We start from the raw sequence: 23,889 nt of genomic DNA, 5'->3' as shown, positions 1-23,889 counted from the left end.
TAGTGAAACCAGAAAGCCGTCCAGTCGTCCATGCATACACCGACACAAAATGACCAATTCAGTTTTCCTGATATGTAGTCATTCAAAGACTTGAATAGTTCTGCAGCTGTGGTGTTGGTTGGCAACAAAAGTGCACATAACATATCCTCATGCACAATCTCCTCAAAAATATATTGCACAGAAACAAGCATTGTTGCCTTGTTGTCAACATCAGTAGACTCATCAACCTGGATTGCGTACCACGGTGACTCAATCCTCTCTAACAGTTGTGCCTCAATATCCTCTGCTATTTCATCAATTCATCTAGTTATGGTGCTAGCCGAAAGAGGAACATGTGCCACCTTTTGAAATGCAGCTTCTCCTAAAAGTTCAAGACAAATGTCCTTAGCAGCAGGCAGGATCAACTCTTCACCAATAGTAAAGGGCTTCTTAGCTTTAGCAATGTGGTTAGCCACTAATAATGATGCTCTCAGCGCAGACACATTTGACAAAGTGGCGGCCTTCAATAATTGCTTCTGTTCTTTGTTGCCCACATTTTTTCCCTTTGAGAAACTCCAAAGCCTTGTCTTTTAATGCAGGGTGCTTGGTCTCCATGTAGCGAAGCAGTTTTGAATGTTTCATGGCTTCATTGGATAGCCGGTCGCCACATATTATGCAAAAGCGAGCTTGGAGAATGTGAATCACCTTTTCAATGAACCCATAATTTAAGTAGCACTCTTGGTATTTTCTTTTAAACGCAGCTTTCTTTTTGTGGGCAGTCTTAGAGTCTTTTGCTGTCTCATCATCGGGTCTTCCCCCTTTTTAAAGAAGCTCTCTAGTGATGTTAGTTTTTTACTCATTTTGGCTCTGGTTGGCTTGTGGGCTTACCAAAACTGTGACTGAGACAAGTGCACAGCGCAGGAAAGAGGCGCGGACGGTTGTGGTAAATAAAACAATGGGCGGGCCATGTGTGGACTAAAATAAGTGTCGGATTCTGACTTAAAGCCTGCCACCAGATGCAGCTGTACAACTCACTTGCCACTATAAAGTCTGCCACCAGATGCAGCTTAATTGTCACTTGCCACTCACTGATAGGGTTTTGATATGAGCCTGCAAGCAATTGATTTATTATGGTCTCTGTGCAGTCAAACCTCTCTGCTAATGATAATCTGTATTTGCAGCCGCTCCCCCGCGCTAGCATCACTGCCTCAGCTCCACCTCAGGTCATCAGGCATTAGATTCTCATAAGTATTGCGCAACCTAGATCCCTCATATGTGCAGTTCACAGTAGGGTTTGCATATCTATGAGAATCTAATGCCGCCACTGATCTAACAGGAGGGGGAGCTCAGCGGGTAATGCAAGCGATGGGTAGCAGCTGTAAATACAGATGAAGCTTCACTTGCTCACCTGACGCTCACCTCCTGCTGTGCGGCCTGGTTCCTCACAGGCCACGGACCAGTACCAGGGTTGGGGACCCCTATTTTACTACAAGGGTGTACTATGTTTTGTCATTTATTCAAATCTGCTTCTCCATGCTCTGCAGTTATGTTGTTTCTTACATTCAGCCCCCGTATATTCTTTGCTAAGGATGAATATTTTATTTATTTATTTATTTTTTTTGCTAGTGTGAATGTTAGTGCATAAGAGAGCAACTCATGTTTGTATGTCTGCTGTATGGTGCAGGCCCTACTGCCCCAAGAGCATAGGCTTGGGAACCAGTCAGACTTGGCCTCAAATCAAAATGAACCTGAGTCTCTGGCACAATTTTCCTCATTTATGAAATAATTCTTTGTAAAGGCTGCTTAGCTCAGTTCCTGGCACTAAGGGGCCCATTAATAAAAGGTAGCTGCTGTATAATATCTTAGTGCCACCATTGTCATTACACTGTCCTATACTCTTATTAATTCTAAGATTTAATATTTCATTTTGAATTTCCTAGGTATATGAGCAGAGCATCTCCAGGTAAGTAACTATATTTTCTAAAAATTCATATCCCTTTTTTTCATGTAACATATGTTACACATAACTTCCAAAACAATATTAAGTAACAATCTGATATATTATATAAATAACATTCATAATATTAAGCCACCCTTGCATTCCTGGAGTATTATTCTTTGGTCAAGATGGGTATTTTAATATAGTATTGAATTTAACTTCTTAGTAATTAATGTACATTTAGATTCATAACTGAAACTGATCCCAAATCTTTATTTAGTGCTTTTTAAAAAATCAACTTTCTAGTGTGCTGAGTTTCATAATTACTTCCATTACAGAAATATTCTGGTACTATTTTTGTAGTATTGGCAAAGAGGAAGCACCTTATAAATGTAGCCATTTATTTTATACACATCATTTAGTTTAACTATCACAAAAACCCTCTGAAGTAAGCCTTATTCTTATTCCTATTATATAGATGAGAAAACGCAGGAGATAAATGTTTCCCAAGGTGTCAAAATACATTAATTAAAAAAATCTGTGCTTTTGAGCACTACACTGCTTAACATGACTTTCAAAAACATTACTTTCTAATTATATTGCAAGACCACCATTCTTTATGTCAGGTTCCAATTTTTAATATTCATTCATTCAACAGTGTTTATTGAGCACCTACTATGTGCCAGCCACTGTTCCAGCAACAGAATATATATCAGTAAGTAATACAGTAAAATATCTCTGCTCTTGGGAATTTTACATTTTACTGAGTAGTAGCAGACCATAAACACAATAAGTAAGTAAATCATTTGTGGGCTGTGTCTAAAGCACACTTAGAGGGAAATTTATAGTTTTATATATTTATATTAAAAGAGAAAAAAGTATAAAGCCAATTATCTGTACATCCACTTTCTATTCTAAGAATCTAGAAAAAGAGGAACAACTTAAATCCAAAACAAGCAAAAGGAAGGAAATAATAGAAGTTAGAAATGAAAAGAGAAAATGAACAAAAGCTAGAACAAATCAATAAAGCCAAAAGGTGGTTCCCTGAAAAGATCAACAACATTAATAACTTCCAAGTAGAATTATCAAGGAAATAAAAGGTAATGCTCAAATTACTAACAATAGGAATGAAAGAGGCTAATAATTATAGATTCTAAAACATTAAAGATAATAAACATTACAAGAATTATAAATAAGCATATGTGTCCTCTTTCCTTCCAGTTTTATTGAGATATAATTGACATACAGCACTGTGTAAGTTTGTGTACAGCATAATGATTTGACTTATATACATCATGAAATGATTACTACAGTAAGTTTAGTGAACATCCATCATCTCATATAGGTACAAAAAAAAGAAAAAAAATCTTTTTCTTTGTAATGAGAACTCAAGATTTACTCACTTAACAGCTTTCATATATAACATACAGCAGTATAATTTTAGTAATCACATTGTATATTACATTCCTAGCACTTATTTATCTTATAACTGGGAGTTTGTACCTTTTGACCACCTTCATCTAATTCCCCATCTCCTCACTCCCCACCTCTGGTAAAATCTGATCGCTTTCTCAGTGAGTTTGCTTCTTTGTTTTTGAAGTATAATTAATTTACAACATTATGTTCACTCCTGATACACAAAAAAAAGTGATTCGATATTTCTAAACATTAGAAAATGATCACCATGATAAGTCTAGTTGCCATCTGTCATCACACAAAGATATTACATTATTGACTATACTCCCCACACTGTACATTTCATACTCATGACTCACTTATTTTATAAATGAAAGTTTGTACTTGTTAATCTCCTTCACCTATTTCTCTCTTCCCCCATCCCCTCCCCTCTGGTAACCATCTGTTTGTTCTCTGTATCTATGAATCTGTTTCTGTTTTATTATGTTTGTCCATTTGTTTTGTTTTTTAAGATTCTACATATAAGTGAAAACGTTATTTGTCTTCCTCGGTCTGACTTATTTCACTTAGCATAATACCCTCTAGGTCCAACCATGCTGTGGAAAATGGCATAATTTCATTTTTTATGGCTGAGTAATACTCCATATATATATACCACATCTTCTTTATCCATTCATCTATCGATGAGCAATTAGGTTGCTTCCAATCTTGGCTATTGTAAATTATGCTGCTATGAACATTGGGATGCATATATCTTTTTGAATTAGTGTTTCTGTTTTTTTCAGATAAACACCCAGAAGAAGAATTGCTGAATCATACAGTAGTTCTATTTTTAATTTTTCAGGACTCTCCATACTGTTTTCCATAATGGCTACACCAATTTACACTCCCACCAAAAGTACATGAGGGTTCCCTTTCATCACATCCTTGCCAATATTTTCAATTTGTTGTCTTTTTTATAATAGCCGTTCTGACAGGTGTGAGGTGATATCTTACTATGGTTTTGATTTGCATTGCCCTGATGATTAGTGATGTTGAGCATCTTTTCATGTATCTATGGGTCACCTGTATGTCTTCTATGGAGAAATGTCTATTCAGCTCCTCTGCTCATTTTTAAATCACGTTGTTTGTTTTCGTGATGTTGAGTTGTATGAGTTCTTTGTATATATTTGCATATGAAACTCATCAGATATATTATTTGCAAATATCTTCTCCCATTCATTAGGCGGCCTTTTGGTTTGGTTGACAGTTTCCTCTGCTGTACAAAAATTTTTTAGTTTGATGTTGTCCCATCTGTTTGTTTTTGCTTTTTTTGCCCTTGCCTGAGGAGACATATCCAAGAAAGTATTTCTAAGACCAATATCAAAAGTACTGCCTGTGTTGTCTTCTAGGAGCTTTATGGTTTCAGGCCTTACATTTAAGTTTTTAATACATTTTGAGTTTATTTTTGTATGAGAAAGTAGTCCAGTTTGCTTCTTTTGCATGTGGCTGTCCAGTTTGCCCAACACCATTTATTGAAGGGGGTATCTTTTCCACATTGTGTATTTTTGCCTCCTTTGTTGTAGATTAATTGACCATCTAAGTGTGGGTTCATTTCTGGGCTCTCTATTATGTTCCCTTGGTCTATGGGTCTGTTTCTGCCCCAGTACCATATTGTTTTGATGACTATAGCTTTGAGTTTGAAACCAGGCAGCATGATACCTTCAGCTTTGTTCTTCCTTCCCAAGATTGATTTGGCTGCTTGGAATCTTTTGTGTTTCCACCAAATTATTTATTCTAGTTCTTTGAAAAATGCACTTGGTATTTTGATATAGATTGCATTGAATTTGTAGATAACCTTGGGTAGCATGGTCATGTTAACAATATTAATTCTTCCAACCAATGAGCATGGTATATCCTTCCATTTTTTTGTGTTATCTTCAATATCTTTCATCAGTGTCTTACAGTTTTCTGAGTACAGGTCTTAGTTAGATTTATTCCTAGGTATTTTATAGTATATGTCCTTTTTAAATTTCACTACTTCAAATAATAATTATCCTTAAGTTTTTCAAAAGGCTGTTTCAAGTTTTTAAAATTATCTACGTCAAGGGTGAAGCAAAAAAAAATCTCCGATTTAGGATAAGAAATTTGCACACCTGAATCTCCACCCACCTACTTTTGTTATTTCTCACAAGTTATTCTGTGTTAAAATAATACGGAATTTAGATCTAAGTTTTTCCTTTTAAAATTTTGTTAATATTTGTGGCTTCCTTTTCAGGATTAAGTTTTGACACAGGCATTTAATTTTGAAACTTAATTTCCAATAAATATTTAGGCCTACATATATGGTTAACATTTTAAAAGCTTAACATTTATGCAATGTCCTCCTAACTCTTGGATTCATAATTTAATTCAATGGTTCTCATACTTTAGTGTGCATCAGAATCACCTGGAGGGCTTGTTAAAACAGACTGCTGGGCCCTACACTTCAAAATTTCTGATTTAGTAAGTCTTGGGGTTCTCCCTGAAAAATCTGTGCTTCTAATAAGTTCCCAGGTGATGCTTACTGCTGGTCCAGAAACCATAATTTGAAAACCACTGTTGTAATTTATCACTCAGTTACTTAGTACATATATCTTCAATAATATTTTTAAAGAATGATATATTTTCTGAGCCCTTGTATATCTGAGAATTTTCGCACGTTAATATCAACTTGGATGTTTGATTACCCTTTCTTCTAAAAATATGTGCCACTCCATTTTCTTCTGCTATCTAGTGTTCTTGAGACCATATCTGTGGCTAGCCTAATTTTATCCATCTGTTCTTTTAATTCAAAATATTTTGTAGAATGTGCTAGGTAAGTCTCTACAGATTTTTCTGGTAATCAGTGAATTCTTTCTAATTATTTTTCAATTTAGGAAAGTGTTTTAAAAGTTTAAACATATATGCCTTTCATTATGAAGTAACATATGGAAAGTAAGCTTAAAATAGTGACTGGTATTTTTTCTTTAATTACCTGCTGCCCCACCCCCATTCTGCTACTTTCATCAAGAATTCCGTTTTTGGTTGTCTGTATGTCCATCACCTTCTCTTTCATGATATTGACTTCTCTGTCCTATTTGTCTACATTTTGGAGAGATTCCTAAGGCCACCCTTCACAACACTGATCTGAGTTTCCATGGTTTTAATTTTTCTCTGTCATAAAAGCAATGTGGATTTTATTTGTGCTATTGTATTTTTGCTTTTTTACTATTTGTCCTTTTCTCAACTATTTCCCTATCCATGTGGCATCTTCTCATCTCAGTCCAGCATGAATTGCCCCTGTTTTTTCTGTCTGCATGGTTAGGCAAATCCCCTCTTCAGGACTAAAGGTATGTGCAGCATTGATGTTCACATTTCAAAGGCAAATTGGCAGAATCTAGCAGATCATGGGAGTCTGTGAGACTAAAGTGGGAAAGTTTTATTTTTTTTCTCCTTGCCTTGATCTCTGACACTCTTTACAGATGGAATATATGTAAAACTACATAATTCCCAGTGAACAGATATTAGGAGTCTTCGAGTCTCTAGTTCTACTTGAAGATCTTAGCTTATGAGGATTAGAGCTCTTAAACATTAGGCATTGCCTCCAGCTACTCCTGGCCACCCCTCACAGAGAGAGAGAGGAAGAGAGACGAAGTTTTCATTCATTCTAGAATCTATCTTAGGGCACTGGAACAACAGCAATGCTGCTTGCCTTAAAGTAGGTATAAAAGTGCTGAAAGTGCTTCTTGGCTCTGTTTTTATCTATTCCTGGTTCAGAAAAACAAAAAAAATCATCCAAAATATTCTCATAAAAACAGCTCTTTTGATAACATCCAATCATATGCACATTCTCAGAAATACCTGGTCAAGAATCCTATAGGAGTAGCAAAGAAAGGCCTCTAAAGATATATCCCATCACCCCAAATTTAATACCTATACGTAAAGCTCACCAAACAGAAAGTTAGTAAAAATTGCTTGACAAGTGTGACATTTGGCTAAGAGTTAAGTCAACATTTTGCTGTTCCTTAGAATATTGTCACTCTTTATTTGTTAATAAAAGTTAGTGAGAATTTTGGAGAATCCTTCTGAGGGTCTGTCTACTCATTTAAAAATCTAAATTATTATTAGAAAGATCAATGACTAAACTGAACCATCAACGATATTCTGGTTCACTTCATTCTCCTTAAAACAAACATTTCAAATTTTTATGCGAAGTTTTATACCTTGTAATGGTGACATTCCCCACATTAAAATGCCCTCGACAACCCTGTGCCAAATGGGGACTGAAGATCACAGGTGTCAGAATACTCTGAGATTCTTGTTGAGAAAAGTATGTATTCCTGGCCTCACCTCAGATCTACTGAATTAGATGCTCTCTTGGCCCAGGAAGTGGCATATTTAACAAGCTCCTTGGGTGACTACTATCACACTAAACACTTTGGTGACCCCTGCTATATTATAAACCTATACAAAAATGGTGAAACTAAAGAAAAGTCTTTTGGGAATGATTTAGAATAATGGATAAGGAAAAAACATGCAAATACACACACACACACACACACACACACACACACACACACACACAATTATTTCTACCAAAAAGTTACCATACCCCCATCAAGTATACCCTCATCAAGTAAACTTGCTATTAAAACAAGGATTTAGGGAGCTAGAAGGGCCAAGGCAAAAAGATATTTCCTCTACTCAAACTATTATTGTTAGCCCAATTCTTTTCTATTATGTTTTATTTTACACTATTTCAGACAGAAATTTATAATTCCATTTTAACATTGGGCTAAAGTAAAAGACCAAATGTTTGGAGCTAGTGAATAAAAATCCAGCACAGAAATAATCTGATCCATTAAACCTTTGGCATCTGCCTTGAAAAGTACATATGTTTCTTTGTGTTATTTCTCAGTTTATTAATATGAGAAATGCATGAAGCACAGAGGTAAACAGGAATACTGAGAGGTTTACTAGGTCACTTACAGTATAATTGTGACCTGTCATTACTGTGATGTTTTTTAAACAGTGATTAATCTTAGTGGCATATTTATAGATTACTTTCAGTCTAATTTTTTTATTGTTGTTAAAGAAATACAAAAGTGGGTCTCTGTATTTTCATCCTATAATATATTAAGAACATTACAAAAGCATACTAGAGTAAATTAATACAGAATGAGCTGGGGTAGGAAAGTTGCTATAACATAGTGGTTAAATTCATAATATCAAGAGCCAGACAGCATGAATCCCAATATACATAGATATCAGCTGTGTGACATTACAGAATTTACTTGACCTTTCTGTGCCTCAGTTTCTTTTTCAGTAAAACAGGTCACTAACTGAGACCACCTGACCAGGTTATAATGATTAAATGACATCACACATGAAAAGTTCTTATAGAATTTCTTCTTAGAATTTCTTACTCAGTTACCAAAAGCTCACCAGCAAGTCAAGGTGGATGGCAGAGATTAAGAGACAGTCTGATCTCCAAAACCTTCTGAACTGTACACAGCTGAAAATTAAGAATCAAAAGGTGTTTCTTGCAGGTCTAAAATGTGCCTCTAACTTTCCTACATTTTGGTGGAGGTAACGAAGAAACAGCAATGGTTCCTGCTTTTAAGAAGCTTATAATCTAAATAGGTCAATCATTAAACAGATGTGCTAAATGAACAAAGATGTCCAAGAAATATTCCTTGGACTCTTGACTACGTCTATATAATTTTTTTCAAATTAATTCACACTGATTAAAATTTCTCATACCATATGATGCCCAATGTATGCTAAGAGGGTTTCACCTTCTTATTTTAATTATATTTTATCTTCTTTTGTTTTAAACCAGGGAAAGTGAGAAATAGTGTAGTTTACTTTTTCCCTTTCAGAAAGGGCTTAGCATAGGTTTTATGGCCCAATATCTTCCCCACCTCACTACTTTCAAAATGTCCTTTTAGCTCTCCCCACTTAATGAAAAACTAACATCTCTGAATTACTTAATAGTGCTTTTTGCAAGCTCAGTTGAAACTATAAAGGAGACAATACTGCTCCTGGGGAAAAAGATGGATCTGTCCAAAAAGAAGGTGAGACAGCTGCAGAAATACATGGTCATTTGTAATTGACTGAAGATTACAAAGAAGGAATTAAGAAGGACCCCAAAGTTTGTTCTCAGCATCACAGTTGGACCAAGCCCTCCTACAGTTTATCTACGCCCGTAACAAATAAGGTTATTTATGGCTATATTGATGTCAGTTTCATTTCAAGTGAATGCTGCATGCTTACATTTTAAGAAAAATACCTGAATGCCTCCTGACTTTTGCTGTTGTTGTTGTTGTTTTTCTTTGGAATAAATTCAAGAATTTTTCCCTAATTCATCTATTTGACTCAATTTTCCCATTTGGAGATAAAGTGATATAGATAATAAGGGACATGATTTTGACAATGTTCACAGACTGTCAAATCGTAGAATAAATTTTAGATTACTAAGTGACATCTGTAGCCTATTAGAATTTTATGAGTATACCATAGTTATACCATTTAGACTTATTGTGGCAGATTTTGGATGAAGACATTGATAAAAATGCCTAGCAGTTCATCTTTGGAGACAGATCTTAGCTTGAATCCAAAGTATGACATGACCTGGCTATGTAAACTTTGGCTGTATAAACTCTGGAGTTCGAGTCTTTAAGTCTGTAAAATGGGCCCAGTAATAACCACCTCATAGGGTTATTTAAATAAGAATGCATTTAGAGTGTTCAATACAGTGCTGGTCACACAAAGATCATATTATTAAAAAGGCCTGGATATTCCACACAGCTGTTACTCATTTTCTGAATTGCCAGGGCTGAGGAGTGCAGAAAGGCTGGTCAATTTTGCTAGTAACACAAGTGACTAGCAGCATAAATGTTCAAATACCACCATTAGCACATGTTAACTTATATACTGAAATTTATTAACCCATGCAAGGAAATTTTCTCAGAATTGCTGGTGCTACTTTAAGAGACATAGTCGAGTTTACATAAAAAGTAATAAAACCAAGGTACTCTTTTGTTGTCATAAAGTTGTGCGAAGATTAGATGAAATAAGCTAGCACTCTTGTCCTAAAAGTATGTATACTCAGTGATGTACTTCATATGGCAGTATGTATCCCATGGGTAAACTGATTTTAAGGGAATCACTTTCTAGATCCCATATTTCCATATGTATTATTTCTTAAGTTATACTGTCTGAGAAAGAGTACAGTCAAGAGATCATGCTGGCTCTTCTGTTCCCCACTCCCGTGTCTCAACGTTCCTTTCCACCTTAGAAAAAAAGCATATTTCTCAGTGATCTCAAATACTGCAATGGTCTATTGTCCTGTGGTGTAAAGATTCTAGGGTACCAAATGGAATGATAATTCAAAATATTGGCCTTGGTCTATGACTGAGTAAAAACTATTTTTGCAAGTCAGATGACTTCTAAGTTATTGCTTCAAAAAAACTGAAAGAGAAACTCATCAAATTGTTTAAGTATTTTTGGTTAAGATCAATAAGTAATGTTTAGCTTATAACATGAAAGGTGTCCAAGGATTTGAGTGAAATGACTATGATATTATAAAACTCTTTCCACTCTAAAATTAAAATTATTTAGATGAACAAGGACTTTCAATTGTTCACATCTACAAATAAAAGCAGGATAGAATGATGCTGAACCTGGGCATTTTTAGGAATAACATGCATCAATGGATACATGATCAGATTTTTTTTAAAAAAGCCATATTTTTCTCATTAAGAAATGCATTTCCAATAAAATTAGTTTCATGTTAAAAAATAATCAAAACTTATAGTACATTTATATTATTATGATAAAGTATAAATTTTAAAGCCTAACAATATGAAAGAAAAAACATTTATCATTTAAAGTCTTAACCCAGAAATTTAAAAAATATAAATGTCCAGTTATAGACATATATTTTGTTAAAGACAAATTCCATAGAGGGGCTTATAAAAGAAGTTCAAGCTTAAAAAATATGAAAACAGAATAAAACAGAATAAAATCTGGTGAGAAGTTCAATTAAAAATATTAGTTCAAGGGGAAAAAATCTATGTAAAACTTTCAACTATTATTTAGAGCTTGTTTACGTATTTTTAAATAAGATGATGAGTATAAAGTCACTGCTCTTTAGACCCTATTAGGTTTATTTACAAGAGTGATGTAGCAATTTCATTTTAAGAATGAATATTTGCAGAACTAGGGAAATTCTGTCTTTTGCTATCAAGTAAACTTATAGCCAAAATTTGTAAAGGTCAACCTAAAATGAGTGAAGGGTACATGGTATATAATTTTTAAAATGTGGGGTATTTGTGAGCATAAAAATTTGAAGACCACAGACATAATATGTATAGAATGCTTAGTATACTCTCTGCACCAAACTGAATCAAAGTGCTGGACTTTTTGCAAAAGCATAGCAAAGAGGTTAAGCTGGCCTGACCAGATTCCTTTGCCTCCTCTATTCCAATCCTAACTCTTCCTGTACCATCACTCCTGTATCATCTTGGCATCAGATACTGCACGTGTCTCTCAAAGGTTTACCATGCTCTACACTTAAGGACCTCTTGGAACTTATCAGGTATTCACATGATACAAAATTGTCTGGGCTGCACACCAGGACACTCCTCCATCCAAGAAGGCTGTAGGCAGCTTCCATGGTTGATGACCATTATGGCAAACAGGCTATAAACATGACTTTGGAAGACTCTCAGTGCATAGTGTAATCATGCAAAGAGCAGGGATACTGTACACTGAAATAGCTTATCTCTGCAACATTGGCTACCTCCTTCCTTTTACTGCTAAAAGGATACCATTGTATGGGGACGACAGGAAAAAAGTAAGTGAAGAGAGAACAGAAGTCTACCAATACTGTTGTCTTCTATATTTTAAGAGTCTGAGAAAGTAACTTAGGTTCATTGATATTTAAGTGCTCGTCCTGGGAGAAAACTGTTATTATTCAGTATGTTAGTATCTGCACAAAGTCAAAAAGGAAAACATAATATTTCACGGTCGTGAGCTTAATTTTACCCTTGTCTACCTCGGACACCTTCAAAGGATTACTAATATCCATAAATCGTCTTTAGTGGCACTCAGAATGGATTCTCTTCGCATAAACAATGGTTTGCAATCAACATTTAATCTGGAATGGGGTGACATATTCTTTATTCTGAAGCATCAAATATTGTGTTCTATACTTTTTCTAGGAATTAATTCTGACCTTATTAACTACAATTTGTTTCAGATACTTAACTGTGGGCAGAGATTCTGCATTTATTTATAGAATACCATATGCTTCTCTAATTTTACCTTGGATTAAAGCCTTTTAAGTTATTTGAGAAGTTATTCAAACCAAAATATGACACTATAGTGACACTAACTACTCTTCAATGCATATTCTCAGGCCCTCCCATACTTATGTTATCAGAAATTCAAGAGGAAGACTCCAGCAATCTGTATCCTAATAAGTCCTCCAGGTATTGGTACACATTAAAGTTTGAGAACCACTGATCTCCTGGAGTCTCACCTCACCAGCAGGACTTCCATAAGTAAAAGCTGGCTACAGTTTGGAAGTTAAATAGAAATATTTCCTTTATCAACGTACATGAATCCTGATACATAAAGGAATCATATATACAAATCTTAAGTCCAACAATTAAGGGTTAATCTATTTTCTATTATGTGATCAGGCATATGCTTCTAGAGGGTTTCAAGATCTTTAACTACTGAGAACCAATGACATTTTGATAGTTCTCTAGATGTTAGGAATAAATGTGTTAGCTTTATACTCAGAGTTTGCTGGAGAGTTTGGACCAATGCTTATTGGATTTAAGCCAATGAATGGATAAAGATGGTGAAGAATCTCATTCTAATCATGCCCTCTTTTCCTAATTTCCCTTTTCACTCTTTGGTCTTCTTTTCCTTAGGGAGCCGAGTGATTGATAGCCTAATCCAATGACTATTACAGCTGCCTCAACTAGGACTCTTTTCCTTATCATTAGCAGTTAGCCTATGGTTAAATTCACAGCTCACTGCTTGGTACAGCCCCTGAGATTTAAGGGTCTGGCCTTTAGAAAATATTTAACATAAAACTAAAATCTTGACATACCGAGAACTCAGTTCTCTGCAAGGTTTCTTTAATTAATCCAATGTACTGTACCATTGTTCTGTATGAGACTGTGACATGGTGAACTGTTTCTGAAGCTTACAGAGATGTGTAGCTCTAAATTAAACAGTCACTGACATGTACCTACACTGATTTTTAGTACAGTAGATATGCATGAATCTGTGAATATTTAAATTCAAGCTCAAACAGTGACAAAATACTCTTTAGTTTTACTTTCATAATAGAACATTTTTGATTAATTTCAAGCTTGAAATCATTCTTTATGAAAACACACACACACACACACACACACACACACACACACAAGAAAGAAATTTAATAATTCATTACCACTGCTGCAAAGGTAAGTTTTCTTAATATGCTTGTCGGTGTCCTTTAGTTTACAAAGTCTATCAAATATTTTCTTAGGAGCTGGTAACAGACATTAATTTATTTTCCTAATTTTGAACAAAGAAAACATATATACTATCCAGATACCCACGAATTTTTTGGTTCTTAAACGTTATTCGATTTTATCATTTATCTGCAGTTATTTTAAAATACCTAAGGAAAGAATATAGACCTTGATCTATGCTTTAAACCTTTGCCCTTGCTCCAGTCTGTCGATGAGCTGTAAGCGTCTATGAATATGGCAGCTGAGTCCCAGATGAAAAATTATGCATCTCATAAACTGCTATTCTGCTGAAATGTCAAGCCAAGGCAAGGCTGTACCTCAAACTCAGCACTTGGCATTTTCCTTCTGTCTGCTTTGTTGCCGTGAAGCAAACATGAACAGTGAGGATTTGTGTAGGGCAGGTAGCAGGCGAGCTCACTGTCAAAAATCTATTATTAGGGCTCTGATCTCCTGCATAGACCAACAACGGCCAAACAGTGAGAAACTCAGGCTTCGGGAAAAGCAATATAATGCAAAAGGGGATTCTTTGTCAATCTGTACGTGAATTTATTCAAATAAGCATGATTTAAATGAGAATAGTCCTAATGGTGAGCTTCTCTCAACTAAACTGATAATTTATAATGAAAATTGTAATTCAACGTCTTTATTTGATATGCCTACTTTTGACTATTCTGCAAATATAGTACATATATTTATATAACAAGTTCTTTAAGAATTTGATCTGTTAAACTTGTGATAGTCTAAAAATGTTTTTACATATGTGAATAATAGACTAGAATTTTTTCCATTATGTTGGTACATATAAAAAAAGAAAATAGATAAGTGAGTATAAAATGGAAGGCTCTCCTTTTAACTATTCTTTTTGGCATGATTTATTACTCCTTTTTATTCATTTAAATATTATCTTTATCAGGTTACTTTAGATATTTCAGTATTAAAATCTAAGCTCTTATTGATAAAGATGGTTACAATAGATAGCTGAAATTTTATGACAGATAGTAGGTGTGTTTTTCTGAAAGGATTATATGCATCAGTAATCATGTGATTGACACATAAAAAATCCAGCCCATTAAAAACTACTTCCTATAAAAAATATCAGTACTGCATTTTATGATATAATTGTAACGTACAGTATAAGAACTTCAAGCAATCTTACTAAAATTTTCAGTTGCTTGCATGTGTGAAAATAGTTATTCAAAACAAAATGTAACTGAAACTTCTGAGTTTCCAATCTAGTATACGTTTTGTCATCTTCTCCATTTTACACAATAGTCACTAATAAATACAACAAAGTAAGTTTAAGTTTATGCTTAGAGTGGGTTACACTGGATTTGTGTTTATGTAGTGCCCAGTAGCTGAGTGCATGCTGCTAAGTCCCAGCAACTCTTGAGTAACTATTTTAAAGACAAACATAAAATATGCAGTGTGGAGACAATGCTTAAGAGACTCTTTTTTAAGCTACTATTGATACATCGATTCCCTCAAGTTTTCTGAACTATACACTTTGTACTCATTTCTAGCCCTACATTGTCAGAGAGTTACAAATTACTAGCAAATTTCTAACTTGCACCTTCTTTTATTGGTAATTCCCATGTTGATTTTACAAAGAAAACACCTTTAGGCTTGTAACTATAAGAGCTCAGTTAGTGTGCACTGTCCAATAGCCCACATAGCTAGATATCAAATCATATATCATTTATTTGTAGAATGTAAGAACATTTATGGAGTATACCATTAACATTTGTTGAGAAATACACCATCATTTCTTAACCTCTGTAATATCCTTCACGTGATTAGTTAAATATGGGTTCCTGAAACAGAGATCAAATCTTGAAGGCCGTCTTTGATGAATTATTCAGAAATCAGTATAAAGTTCATAAGTATTAGTAGTGAATAATAATAGTGTTCTAGTGTTTTAACTAAGTTGTACAGAATCAATAATTTCAAACATCTAAAATTTGAAATTGAGGACAAGAATTTCCCTTTTTTGATAAAATAAAACAAATTTAGCAAATAAAATAATTTAAAATGAGTTAATTTTTCAACCTTGTAGAAAGTAAATCATACTGAGCCTAAAGTATCTATCATCATCTCAAAGTGCCTTCTGCAGAGAAATTTCAGAACTTTTCCCTATATGTGGGTGTGTGTGTATGTGTTTTCATGTAAAACAAACGAAATATGTGCAGGACAACGGAATAACAACAAACCTAAGGAACATGCCCATCCCCCATTAATAAACAGAACCTTTTAAAACACAGTAAGGAACAATAACAAAAACTCCTTCAAATGAGTTTACCCCATTGCTTGATTACTATTTCTCCCGATGCAGCTATAAATGAATAAAAGTTATCCTTGTGAAGTCAGTTGCAAGAAAGACATTTCTTTAGTTATGCCATGCAGGACTCATTTTTAACCATCTCTAAAAGAATCTTATCTACAAGGAGGAGTTCATGTGAAAATGTTCCACCACAGCTGGATAACACCACTTATATAGGTGATAGTAATCACTGAGTTAGGGGCAAGCTTAAGATACCATTATTATTTGGGGACAAGGTCAAGAAAAGGGTCAAAATTTGAAACTAAATCAAGAAAAAAAATAACCAAACTGAAACTAGGTAAAATAATGAGTAATTCACTTGAGGACAGAGTTTAAAATTAATGTTCCTGATGAGATTAGTGTTCCTTCTAACCAAATAAATAAAGCCAAGGAATTTGCTCCCCTCCCCCTCAAAAAAAAACCCAACAATAATTTATTCAACTGTGTAGCAATACATGAACTAATTGCTGTTTGATGTTAAAAAGTGTTCTGCATGGATTCTAGAAAAAAAGAAAGTTAGGTGGTAACAACTTACAGTATTATGTTTCTACTGTCCAAAGAAAGGTAGAGAATATTGATTCTTTAGAGGCAATGATTTAGACAGAAATACTTGTATGGTGGAGAGCTTAATTAGTCATCCTAGTTTCATGAAAATATTCCTTATGAATACTGAACAAGCTTTCTTTTGATACTGTTCTCACTATGAAATCACCTTTAATAGACTCCTACTGTTATCACAAATCTTGCCAGGTATTTCTCCTACAATTAAAATTTAGGTTTATAAGTCATTTTACTATGAATTTGATTCCTGTGTTTGACCATCTTCCCCACTCCAACAACATACAGATGAGTTGGAAAATGCAGTTTCTAAAATAACAAAGCTGAGGATGAGACCTTGGAATGAAGTCCTAACTCTCCCTCTTGATATAAATTTTAAACTTCAACAAAATTACCTCACTTAGTGACTTCTACAGGCATAATGACATCTTTTATTTAAATCAGCAGCTTTCTGACATTTTTGAAGATAACCACAATAAAAAATTCATTTTACATCATGACCTAGTACAGAAATATACATATGTGCGCATTACACGTATAACTAAAATAAGACGTTTGACCAGTGTTTATCCCAACTGTGTGCAAAGCATTCTGACAGTTTTTTCTGTTCTATTTCATTAAAAAAAATAATAATTTGTTCAGAGTTCATTAAGCTTGATTCCATAGTACACTCATGAGTTGGGAACCAAAGTTTGAGAAACATTGCTTTAGAATACTCTAGAATCCAGACTGATCATATTTGAAATAATTAAACTGACATTTCTTAGCTGAGGTTCTGTTTTTGAAGCTAGTCACTGCACCTTACTAGCTAATATGTTTTAAAAGAAGGACATTACTGAAATGTGACCATTGTTCTATAGTATGTGCTCTACTCTAGTTCCTCACCATTTCCCCATTGAAACAAAACAAAATATTCATTTCAAATAGCAGGGATCTTATTCTGAGAAAAAAAAAAAAAAAAGACTGATAGAGAGTTAGAAAGTTTTGAAAGAGAAAAATAGCCTTCCCTGGTAATGAAAAGTACGTACTGTATTTCAGGTGGCTATCCAAAACTGAACTCTTTGTAGCTTTCACTTAAAAAAAAAAAAAAAAAATCTATGATTCAAGCAGCTCTTCCAAAAGTAGATATTCCAGTGTTCTGAGAGAACACTTGGGTAAGTATTAGCACTGTGCTGTGGGAATATTTTTTTAAATTTTGTAAAAATACCTGGCATATTCTGTGTAGTTTTCTATATTGAAGCAGCATAATTCATAAAACTAGGAATGGTATTTAGCCATTTTGATACTTTCATCACTCCTAAAATTTGAAGCCATTATTATTTAACACATTTTGTTAGGCTAGGTTTTGCTATAACTCATTCTGAAGGTACTTTGTTATAGAACTTACTTCTGTCCTAAAATATATTATCATTGCCTGTTTAAACTGCTTTTCAGATTATACTACCTTTAAATTAAAGCGAACATTGCTTAAAAGGAAAAAAACTATTAATTTTGTCAATATGGAGAGAGTCTATTTTCAAAACAAATTGTTTATAATGTGAAGGGACTTATTATAGAACCTATCAGAAATGAGGTACAAACCCTTAAAAATGTTAGGGACATTTTGTTGTTTAAAATGAAAGCTCTACCCAGGCTTGGTTGAGTTTATAACCCAAGTGAATATTTATAGATGAATTTATAAATCTTAGAAATAGAGTTTTATGGAAATGTTAACAGGCCCTGAGGTACAGCTAAACTTCTTTGCAGATAACTGCTATAATTTCCAGTGTGTGTATGCTTAAAAGTCTGCAACACAAAAGACTTTTTCTAATGCTGTAATTCCGTCAGTTTATTAGACTGAGTTATAGTATGGGAGAATATTCAGAAACTGCAGCTTAAATGAGAAAACGCGAATGGTGTTACTTATATAAAATACTACTGCAATAGTTCTTTTATTAATTTTTAATGTTCAGCACCCTCTGTGACCTCCTTTATTCTCTTGCTGTCAACATGGCAGGCTGGAAAAATTGAAATGGGCTGACAGAAAACAGTGCACGTTACAGCCCAACTCTGGAATCTCTCGACTCTCTTTCTGAGACACATGCTAACTTGCTCCATGTTATTCTGCATTACAATAATATTTAAGGCCCTGTTTGATAGCTCCTGATAAAAGGGAGTTCTGTCTGGACCCTGAGCAGGTGCTCCTCTGCAGCCTTCCTCTTTCTGACATTGTGGGAATGGCATTCAATTAAAAGCAGAATATACTTTTTTTTTTTTTTTTAAATCATGGCTTATAGGCACACTTCACGCTCTCAAAACATAATACCTCAGCATGGAGAGAGCTTTATTTGTGTCTATGCAGCCTCTTCCAAAAGCACATTTTGGTCTGATTCAGCAATGCTTTTCTTGAACAGTGGGACACTGCTATGTTATGTATATTTACCACTGTCTCTATCACCAAGGAGACTAATCCCCATACCAGTAGAGTCAAGAGCCTCACAGCATTGTCTTTGCAAGACCAAGTTCATGCTGTTACAGCAACAGAGTGCACAGGGCAAAAGATACTGAACAGGACTTTGGGATTAAAACTTCTCTTTCTGTTTCAAATGCAAGTGTTTTATGATGAGAGAGTGTGCAAAGGTATGAGGTCTGCAAATATCTTGTCAGCTGAAGCTATAAACGTAATGTTTTAATGATTTATTTCACAGTTGTGAAGGTAAGATTTTTGAAGAAGGTAGATTTCAAACTTCTAGGAAGACTGGAAACTAACCCAGACTATGAAAAAAGATATTAAAATCAGGGTGCTTATATTCTTCTTTTAGAAGGCCTTGTTATTAGCCTTTACTAATTAATGATAAGACAACTGTGACAATGAGAAATTCTGAGTAATGCACAGACTGCAAGAGAATAGAATTTGTATGAAACCCTATCTTGGTATACTCTCCTCTTGTGCTATCAGTCACTTGATCAATCTGTTCCATCTGTCATAACTATTAGGAGTTTTGACCAGCAGTGAGTTATAAGAATTTGGGATCATAAAAGGCACAGTATTCTTGCTTGTAACATGATCTCTTGATTTTTCACCAACCTCCAAGGAAGCAAAAATGCAAGGAGAGGGTAACACCTACCGGACACGCCTCCATACGTAGTCCGTTTCCCAGTGCCCACTGCTGGCCAGGGTGTGCCATCGGCTTTTAATCCCATGAGACCTGAGACGGTGTTGGTGGCTGTAACACCATCTGCGCCACCTATGAAAAACACAACATTTTTCTGCAGCTCTTAAAGGGACGATTGCTAAAACCCATTCAAACCCACACAAACCAGAAAAATGAACACTCTACTTTCTCTTGAGAACATTTCCTCCCCTCAAATATATTCACTAATTTCATTCCTATAATTAAACTTAAAATGCTAGACATAAAAATTTTTAATTAGCACCACTTTATTTTTCCAATTATTATACAGATTTGTGGATGCCAAATGTTTTGTATTCAGTGTTATTTTCCAGCTAATTTACAATATCTTTACAAATCAGGATGCAATTTCCATTGGATAGCACACAAGCATATATGATTTGTAAAATCATGCATTGACTGTATGATTTATGTATTCAAGATATTTGTTGAACATGTGTTTAAGGCAGAGTACTAGATCCCATCAAATATAAAGGGAACTCATAAGAAATTTCACCTGTGGAAGCAGCTATCTTTTTAAAAAGTTTCATTAAAGGTCAGATGCTATTGCTGGACTGTTATATTGTGAAGTCATTCATTTTGGAGTGGTTTGTTGTGACTGTGGCTTCGTTTCACAATTGTTTGTGTGTAAACCAGGTGTTTATTAGGAAAAATGATAGATATTCTTGTATTCCCGGGCCACTTACTAGCTTGAGTATAGGTATGGATCTGTTACATTTGTGAGGTCAAGCGCTCAATTTAATACTTTTCTTAAAGTTTAAAGAGAGATATGCACATATATTTGTGGATAAAGATACACTTTAATATGGCTATGAAATTTAGGCCCACACTTAACACAACGAGGCAATTGATGTAAGTCAGGTTCTTACCTTCCTTCGCAGCTCTGGCGATGCTTACGATATCAGTGACATTTGGGGTCAACTTGGCAAAAAAAGGAATCTGAACAGCTTGCCTAACCCAGCGACAGATGTTTCGCACCAGCTCTGGATCCTGTTCAAATAGGTCATTCAAATATAGAACATAATTAAAGAATTGTGATCAAAATGTGTGCTGGAACAACAGCAAAGCTGGAGATGTGCACGACAAATCCAACTTGACAATGAGCAACATGATATATTTCTCATATTCCTCCTCAGTATTACATCTAGACTCATTAGGGAACTAAGGTTAACACACTTCAAGTGAACTGCAAATTCACCACATAAAGGTTAAATTCCTCAAGGGAGCCTTTGGAAAATAAAATTACAAAGAACCAAATGGAAGAAAGTGTTTCCCACTTCCAGTTAAATAATGTCAGAAATAAAACATAAACTTCTGGTGATAAGTTCGGGAACCATTACAGAATTTCTAATGACCTCATTGGTTTAAGCCTAATAAAAATATTTGAATAGCTGACTCCCAGGTGAATGGTATGAAATCTGAAGCCTATTGTTTTCATTATTAGAAGACTTAAGTCTTGTTGAATTGTATTCAAAAGAAAATATGTGACTTCCTAATCAATCTAATTATGGTATATAGTATATGCGAATATGGGGTAATTCAGCCTTAGGTTACACACGAGCTGATCAGTAACTTTAGCTTACTTTTGCAAATGTTGCCAAGAGCTGTGTAGCACTTTTCAACATTGGTCAACTTGAAAGAATTGACTAAAATGACAAGAATGAAGCAAAATATCAAATGCTCATTTTTAAAAGCAAGGAATAGATGTTTTCCTCCGCCTGGTTCTTGTGATTTTTCAGGCTTCTATTTTCTCATGGGACAAGTATCATTTAGAGGGCAATCACCTATCCTTTCCATTGAAAATAACTTAGCAGTAGTAATGTTCTTTGATTTCAACACATACAATAGTCCTTTTTTTTCATTACTTTTAGTGCAAAATTTATTCTGACAGGTACTGATAATGTGCTTTGATAAATTACATTAAAATATGCAATAGCAATTCATTATTGAACTTGGTAATATTATCTTAGGAAGTTAAAATGCTTTTTGTAAAAAATAAAAGATCCACCCAGAAAAATGCAGACATATATTTAAACTATGAAACAGTAGGCAAGTATTTCATTTGTAATTAATATTTTTATACGTAAGAAAGTTGCTCTTTGCATTTTAACCTTTCGGATTCTTTTAAGATGAGATTTCTAATGTTATAACCTTTAGAAAGAACCTTTTCACTTAGGTTTAATGTATCTTGATCAGTCATCTTGTATTACTCTACAAGTTACGTGTTTGTGTGCTAAGACACTGTGATGAGGTAATTTCTGTTGATTGTTATTGTTGCTATTCAGCAAAACTAATAATTTCAACAAGAAATCTCTGACTTGGCTTGTTCTCTTTTCAGAACAGTAATTTCTTCATTAAACATAAATATTAAAAAAGCACTATATGGAATGCTCTACAGGGCATATTGTGTATTATGAATAGTAAAATCTGGAGACTTAGCTGTACAAATTCTAACTCATGAAAATGGAGATCTGCCCCTGCCCATGCAATGTTCATGAAATATTTATAACCACTGCATTGGCATTATGAAGACAGTTGCATCTTTGTGACTTTCATTTTTAAGTTATGAATTTCCATGGGACTTAGCCTAGAAATGACAGTAACTCTAGATGACATCAATTGCATGTCCTTTGTGAAAGCTCTCTTTAAGGTAGAATTTGCCAATAATTTAAAGATCACTTGAATTGCATAATACATGGACGGTAGCCTAATAAGAATTAGTAAAACAAATTTAAAATATTATCTGGTTCCAATAGAGTAAAGACTAATAATCTGATATAGGTTTCTAAGTGGCTTTCAATACTATTGACCACCGTGTCTTTATATTTACTTTGAACATCTGTCACACTTTTTTCTGTTGATTCTCACTAGCTGAATACTTTAAATGGATGCCTCACACATTGTTTAACAATTTGAAATTTGTTCAGAGTTTTTCAGTTTTTGTAAAAAAATATGGTCCATTGGTTACCTTTATTTACTTGAATCATCTGCTGCTATTTTGAGATACCATAGTTTAATCCTCTGATAGTTCTATGAGTAAGGTTTATGGTGTTCAGATATATTTTACCTGTCTTCATACTCAGTTAAGCCAGCTGTTTACTAATCCTCATACCCAGCTGAAACACAATTTGATTACCTGAGAATTTTAAAGATAACTTATAGTCAACATCATTGTAAAAATTATTGACTGTTCCATAAATTGCAAAGTTTTGTTTGACAGGCATAATAGGGAATATTCTAATACAACTAGAAATGTGGTGAGGCTAATAACATGGAGAAATGAATCTGTATACTTTGGAGAAACTATTCACACATTCCTATTTCCTCACATTTTTGATATGAATGATCGAGATCTAAAAACAATTAATAGTGCTTCTGAATCTTGACCTTCTATTTGCTAGTGATAGCATCAGGTGGCATGGCCCTTCTTAACAAGCCAAGTTTTAGAATCTTATTGAAATGAATAAATTTTAGACAATTTCTAATTCTACCCTACAAAAAGTCTTCAGGATAGAAAATACACAAAGTTACTACAACCTCTCAGACAGACTGAGACTTTAACATTATCCACACCAACAAAAATTAAACAAAAGAAGACAATTCTGGATTGCTTTTCTACTTCTAGGCATATAACACTGTAGGCACTCAAAAAAATTTGTTGGGTCAATGAAAGAAGACTAAATGAAAACTTGGCAGATTTTCAATTTATTTCTTTATGTATCCATCAATTTATAGATTATGTTTGGGTTTAAGAAAAACACAAATATATGTTATGATAGATACTGTCTAAAAGAATGAAATTCACTAAGACTTCTTTACAAAGCAGGAAAAATTCTGAAGAAAAATGGTAGATAATCATGGAAAAAAGAACAGCTTAACAAGTCTTTTAAAGTGTCTAGTCCACAAAAAGCCCACCTGTATCACCACTTTTTTACTGGCTCTTCCTGCTGATATTCATAATGCGCA

At 34.3% G+C, this 23,889-nt stretch overlaps 1 protein-coding gene across 1 annotated transcript in view; it reads right to left on the bottom strand.

Annotated features, from left to right (window-relative positions):
* DPYD (dihydropyrimidine dehydrogenase) overlaps window positions 1–23,889 on the bottom strand; it is an 821,342-nt gene that overhangs the window by 202,261 nt on the left and 595,192 nt on the right. The window contains exons 17-18 of the mRNA XM_007462610.1: window positions 20,793–20,913; window positions 19,858–19,977 (exon numbers count right to left, since the gene is read on the bottom strand). Coding sequence (XP_007462672.1) covers window positions 19,858–19,977; window positions 20,793–20,913 — 241 coding nt within the window. The remainder of the gene's footprint in view (window positions 1–19,857; window positions 19,978–20,792; window positions 20,914–23,889) is intronic.

This window comes from Lipotes vexillifer, unplaced genomic scaffold, assembly GCF_000442215.2.
Source record: "Lipotes vexillifer unplaced genomic scaffold, Lipotes_vexillifer_v1.1 scaffold826, whole genome shotgun sequence".
NCBI classification, from domain to species: Eukaryota; Metazoa; Chordata; class Mammalia; order Artiodactyla; family Lipotidae; genus Lipotes; species Lipotes vexillifer.
The sequence above is the reverse complement of the archived record's forward strand: the minus strand, read 5'-3'. Positions and strand labels throughout refer to the sequence as shown.